General features: G+C 33.6%; 2 protein-coding genes across 2 annotated transcripts; one reads left to right on the top strand and one right to left on the bottom strand.

Annotated features, from left to right (window-relative positions):
* The first annotated feature begins 134 nt into the window (after positions 1-134).
* On the top strand, positions 135-3,946 carry LOC128228692 (uncharacterized). The gene is made up of 5 exons (XM_052940155.1): positions 135-259; positions 1,130-1,285; positions 1,613-1,694; positions 2,155-2,339; positions 3,156-3,946. Exons 1-5 carry the CDS (start codon positions 257-259, stop codon positions 3,243-3,245), a joined length of 516 nt encoding a protein of 171 aa, XP_052796115.1. The 5' UTR covers positions 135-256; the 3' UTR covers positions 3,246-3,946.
* Positions 3,943-6,637, bottom strand: LOC128228691 (ceroid-lipofuscinosis neuronal protein 5 homolog). The gene is made up of 5 exons (XM_052940154.1): positions 6,505-6,637; positions 6,038-6,215; positions 5,498-5,720; positions 5,054-5,143; positions 3,943-4,809 (listed from the first exon to the last, which is right to left on the bottom strand). The coding sequence occupies exons 1-5, from the start codon at positions 6,600-6,602 to the stop codon at positions 4,367-4,369; spliced, it is 1,032 nt and encodes a 343-aa protein (XP_052796114.1). The 5' UTR covers positions 6,603-6,637; the 3' UTR covers positions 3,943-4,366.
* Positions 6,638-6,672: the final 35 nt, after the last annotated feature.

Here is a 6,672-nt window from a genome sequence, read left to right as displayed (position 1 = left end):
AACAAATGTGTTAAATACGTTTTTTTTTATATTTTTTTATTCAGAATACATGTTATATAGTATACAGAATTAGGGCATATAGAAACTTCAGCTCATTATTAGTGTAGTTTAGCCTCAAATAACAATAAGGCACACTATTTTAAATCTGTATCGATTTTTGACCAATCATATTGTAATGCATATGCAAGCACGGTCTTGCTCTTCCGGTGAAAACACGGTTTCGAAGATCAACAAACAATATTGACAGTCTAAAAATATGGTACGTTCAGCTTCCCTTCCAGGTTAAATGCCGAGTTGTTTGAATGATTTAAAAATAAGCTAGCCAGTACGGTTATAAATGCAAGATTTTGCTGTGATTACTATTCAAATTCAATTTATGTTTAAATTCTGATTACGCTTAGGCTCACGCTGCTTTTTCGTCTGAGTGTGTTTCCAAGTTTATTGCATTCTCTCACTTGTGTTTTCATATTCCAGCCAGTTGTAAAGCACTCTTATTCAAAGCAAAATTTTATAAAAACTGAATAAAGATTTTTCAAGTCTTTTTTAAAAGCTTATTCAACTTATTGTTCCTTTTTTCATATAAACTTATTTGAAGTATTGACTGCGACCATAGGAATGATTAAGTTTTATTGGTAATAATTTTTTATAACTGACTTATACAACAGTCAATTATTTAAACTCGGGTAAAAAGATCATTAAGTACAGGGTTCTCAATAAGTTTCGGTTGAACCGTCTCAAATAGTAAAGTAACCGCCCAGCTTCTACTTATTCTACTTAAAATTCATTTAGTTTTCCAAATTTGAATCAGCCCAATTGCCATTTGAACTGTCCATTTTGACCGGCAGGCAGTTCTTATTGAGAACACTGAAGTAACGGCCCGATATATGAATCAATTTATGACTACCAGAAATATGCTACCCATACCCATTTTCACAGTTGTTCGGGTAAGCTTGTAAAAGATAACATGTCAAAGTTTTAGGGTGCCCTTTTTGAAAAGAGTGAACAGTGTCGCGTTACAATTGTGCCCCTTTTTTTTTTTAGAAAAAACATAGCATGTCTCTTGTCAATCCGGACAGAAGCACAAGTAATGTTATGTGAATAACTAAAATTGTAAAACTTTATTTTTTAGGCAGCAAACTACAAGAAAACCACACTCGCTGGAGGTGGTAGAAAAAAGACTGGTCCAAAACCTGAATTAACAGAAGAACAGAAACAGGAAATCAGGGAAGCATTCGATCTGTTTGATGCCGATGGCTCTGGTACCATTGATGCAAAAGAACTGAAGGTTAGTTGTTGATTTTTTTATTCATGAGATGCAGCAAGTACATGTTATATTAAATAAAGTTTGATTGTGATCTGGCAAGGATAATGGTTAGTTGTTGAATGCATTTGTTACTATTAACATGCACTTTAACTTTCTCTTTGTGTACGTCATGATGTAAATATTGCTTGATGAATATGGGAATTAAACCTGAATCTTTTTGAGTATATGTGTACCATACCCATACTAAAAGGGCTGCAATTTCTTATAATATTCAAATTCACATATAATTTAATATTTCTCACAGTTTCCTTGGTATGCTTTCCTCTATTAAAATGTGAATATTTACAGGTTGCCATGAGAGCATTGGGTTTTGAACCTAAGAGAGAGGAAATAAAGAAAATGATCTCAGAAATTGATAAAGAAGGCACAGGTATTTGTTTAATAGTTGTAATCAACAAGTTACGGTAAAATAAAGATTTTTTTTATAGTTAATATTTAATTCCTTGTAATATACAAAAACGTTTGATAAAAAACATTTTGGTGCTTTTTGAACTGGAAAAATTTGCTGTCACGCAGCTTTTTTTTTATCTGTCAAAAATCATACATGTCTTTGTTTTGAGCATAAATGTCAAATGAGTAAAAATATTAATGCTTTGAAATCAAGATAAAACATTTCTTCAAAAATTTTGTTAAACTACTTACGGTATGCAGACTGGTGGGTAAAATGTCTAACAAGAGTTTGAACAATTGGGCCCACATGTAGTATTTCTTTAGGAATTATTGTCCTTCTGTACAACAAAGTGTAGGTATAGGAAATAATAACACCAGCAAAGAAGATAAATATTGGAAATTTATTAAATTACTACATTCAAATACCATGTTTTTTTCAGGAACCATTGATTTTAATGACTTTTTGTCAATAATGACCACAAAGATGAGTGAAAAAGATGCCAGAGAAGAAATTCTAAAGGCATTCAGGTTGTTTGATGATGACGAGACAGGAAAAATCTCCGCCAAAAATCTCAGACGAGTTGCCAAAGAGCTTGGAGAAAACTTGACAGATGAAGAGCTTCAGGTAAAGAAAATTTCTTCAAACAATTGTAAAGGCAGAAAAAGGTCAAGTTCAGTAGGTCAAAAATACACAAGCCGACAAGCCCAGCCCTTGTAAAACGCTTCAGGGCTTGGTCAAATTCTGGAGTTTATTCTTTAATGTAGCAGGGCTTGGTAAAAAATTAATGTTAAGCAATGTTATAAGTCTTCAGGCTTGTTCATCAAAAGTCTAACTTCACTGTAATGATGAGATGGAATATTTTTTTGAATAACTATAGGGATACAGTAATTTTGAGCTCATCTAGTTTTCGAATATATTGAAAAAAACCTTGTTGTCGTTGTCAGTGGTGTCATTGTGCGAATAGTGTCACCTTGAAAAAATCTATCAGTAACGATAACATTTTGGAGCCATGTCTTATCAGTAACAGTAACTTTTTGGAGCCATGATTTATCAGTAACATTAACTTTTTGGAGCCATGATTTATCAGTAACGTTATCTTTTTTGAACCTTGTCTTACCAGTATTGTGAACTTTCTGTCTAACTAACAAGTCTAACTTCTAAGTAACATGTACAAGTATCATACATGCCATCTTCCACTTCACTTAATAATGACATCCAGACATAAATTTCGCATACAGCTAAAAAAACTTACATGTTAGTGAACACTCACTTGATCATTGGACACAGGGGTTCAGGTAAAGTGCAAGTAGCAATTTCTACTTGTAAATAGATAAAGAGAGGTCGCCATAATCATGAGTCATGTAAGATGCTGTAATTTGTTACAAAAAAAAAATGACAAACGGTAAAAATGAATACTTATGTGTTTTTTTTATTCTTCAGGAAATGATAGATGAGGCAGACAGAGATGGAGATGGTGAAATTAACCAGGAGGAGTTCTTAAGAATCATGAAGAAGACCAGTTTATATTGATCTTCCACCTTAACTTTACCCATAGGACTGTTCTCTTTAAACAACATGGCATTTCGGCACTGTGTTGGGTCCAGTGCTTTCAACTGGAGGACACAAAACAGATTTCCATCATCTATAGGACTTAACAAATTTATTGTGATACATCATTTTTGGATCAAAAAGTTCATTTTCATTATATTTCCACTCATGGTTTAAAATATTCTGTCACCTTTAAGATCTTTTTTCATGATCAATAATTTATAATAACATTCCAGAACATTGTTTTCTGACGTTATAGAGTTTGAAACAAGTATTATCATGTTTGTGTATGATTAGAAACTGCCAGTTAGGAAGATATCCCAGTATTTATGTATGAAGCCCGTAGCCCTGTTATATGACTCGTTAGTCTACTGTTGTACTGTTAACTTCGTTTCTTAATGTTACACTGAATATTCTATGATGAATAGGTACAAATAAATAAATTTTATTGATCTATAATTTATTAATTGATTAATCAAATTTGATAGGAGATTAAAATAAGCCTCTAATGTTTAAAAAAAGTTACGCAGACTCATAAGCTGCCGTCCACTCTCGGTCTGATTCCTTTTAGTGTTCATTCTAATACCGCTTACCCATTCTTTTTACCATTTTTTTATTATATGTATATATGAAAGTGTGCATATATTTATGGTTTCTTAAGAAATAAATTGAGATCTGATTGATTCAAAGTTTTATTTCAACCAACAAAGAATACAAATAAGAGCTGGCTCTGTTTTGGATTTCTTAAATACAGAGATCAATGTCAGTGTCTTTTACATTCTGAGCCAATCTGAGGTAAAGCACATTGAGGTTAACTTGAACATTTACATGTATAGTATATCACAGTCAATCAATAAGGCATAAAAAAAACTGTTTGTTTCCCGTTTCCAGACCAACCTTTGATTGCCAACACACAATTTTTTTTTAATTTTTTTTTAAAAACATTTTCGCTAGTTTCTTGCATTAAAAAGACGCGCTAACATACCAAGATAAAATGATGTTTTTTAGTTTGAACATGTTTTTATTTTAAAAAATCTTGACCTACCTTCTTATCGGTTTTCTGCAGTGAAACAGGATTCAAACAATTTTCTTTTTTTTCCTAATTAGTTTAGTTTCTTTTTTGAGCCATAGCTTTGAAAATACAGAGTGTCAGTGTTATTGGCTTTAGGAAGAGGCTTCTCAAAATATGTCAGCTTCATGTATGGTTGTTTCATGGGTAGGAACCAATACTCAAAGTTGTAGTACAGGTAAAACATGTGATCTTCAAAAACCTCGTCATAACCCTCAATCAGATGTGTCATAAGGTCCTGGAATGACTGATGAGATTGGAACTTCTTGTAGAAATCTGTGATGTTTTGGTACAAACTTTCATTGGCCTTCACAACAGTATCGTTGCCAAGGTATACAGGTTTGTCCGAGTAAAGGTTTATACGAGTGTAGTTCAAGTGAACGCTCTGATTAAACTCTGTCCCGAGGTTGGCAAGTTCTTGGAATGCACGTATAACAAAACTGGCACAGTCAAAGGAATCAAACCACATTTGACCTCCTGTAAATATAAGAAAGAAAGAATACCATTTAGTGTTCAAGTGTTCATGAAGCTGTTATACATATCATCCTGAGTGTAATGGTCTAGTTTTTATTAGCAGATTTTATTATGATATCTAAACAAGAATCAAAGCTTTCTGTTATAATTATTAACATTAATATACTGGTAGACATTTGCTGGAATTAATTCCAAAAGACGATTCAGGGAATTTTCTCATAACTGAAGACATGCAAAACCAACAAACCTGGTTCATCCCAGACTGTCCAGGTTTCATAGTAGATGGCTGTGTTATTATCCCACTCCACCCATTCTGCAAACTGGTTAGATATGGCACCTGGAAAACATGGTGTACTGGTACGTATGGTGGCATAGAGGTGACATACCTGTAATTTCTTATCTTGTTAAAACCACTTACGCATCTGACTAAGTCGCTCGTTTTAACTGCTTAAAAACTCATTTGAACAACTCACATGACGTTAAAATGACTTGACTAGTAACTTGTAAAAACCACTTGTTGTAAAAACAACTTGCGGATCTCATTTAAATGACATATTGGCCGATCAAAAAACGTGTAACATTAAAACCTTTGCAGAATAATTTGTATCTTACAAAATCGACTTTATTTGTGTCATTATCATGTACATGGACGGTCATGTCCTAGATTGGTAATTAATTAAATTAGCATTACCAGTTATTTCCGCAACTTTAACCAGAGTGCCATACTCCAGCCAGTGTTTATCATCCACCCCATCATATATGCAAGCAGCTCCTTGGTTGCACCAGATCATTGAATCATCCTCCAGTGTGTGGGCAAATGTGCAGTTAAACAATTCCACCAATTCATACCATTCCAGTGTATAGTTGAAGCCGGTGTCAAGGTTCTTGAAAGCCATCGCATCATGCATTATGTGCTACAAGAATATAAAATCAGTCCTAAAGTTTGCATGTACTATTAAGTTAACACACGGTGAATGAAATGTGGTTACGAGATGTAATAAGAGATAGTGTTCACCATACACACTTTCTTCATCAAAATGAGATGAATAATAATGTTGTATTCCATATATTTTCAGTCTCAGTAGCAGGTAATTTAGAATCAACTGATTAAAAAGCATTTATAAATGTACACTAATTACTAATGAATATATGTCCTATTTCTTAAAAGTAGCTGGTATGCATTCTAAGATTGGTAAAACTGGAAAGCCACGAAAAACATATTAAATCTTACAAATTTTCCAAGGAGGTCCCCAAGTTTAAACTCAAATACTGGGGCCTTAAGGGCATACACTTCTATCTTGTCAAAGTCATGGAACCTGGGCATGGTGTTGTCAACTCGACCAGTGGGACAGAAGGGAACCACCCCAGCTTGGCAGTAGGGATTGAACTTGGGCCTTGACTTGAAACGCCTGAAACAGCACAGGCGTAATGAGTACAGCTGATATAAGCGTGAGAAATAAAGTACAAATTGACATAAAATATTATACATCAGTTAATTAATAAATGTACATGTAGTGAGTTACAATAAGTACAGTCTTATTGCAATTAAAATGGATTCAGGGAAAAGAAGAAAACTTTCCAGGTTTATGTACTGGTTGCTGTAGTGTATTGCAGATGACAGGCATTAATGTAGCAATTGAGGCAAATCAGTTTTATTTCAATCGGCATTTTTTTATCAAAGTGCATTCAATATTTTACCTGTACGGGTGTACTGGCCCTTGAGCTGTAGCAACATTTAAAATCACAAGAAGTAAAACTACTGAAAATAACTGACGGGTGTTAGCCATTTTGATCATATTTTTATCATGTGACTTTTGCTACAGTGTACAAGTCATGTGATTATCAAAATATTAAGACGCTTGCATG

This window comes from Mya arenaria, chromosome 3 (assembly GCF_026914265.1).
Source record: "Mya arenaria isolate MELC-2E11 chromosome 3, ASM2691426v1".
NCBI classification, from domain to species: domain Eukaryota; kingdom Metazoa; phylum Mollusca; class Bivalvia; order Myida; family Myidae; genus Mya; species Mya arenaria.
The sequence above is the reverse complement of the archived record's forward strand: the minus strand, read 5'-3'. Positions and strand labels throughout refer to the sequence as shown.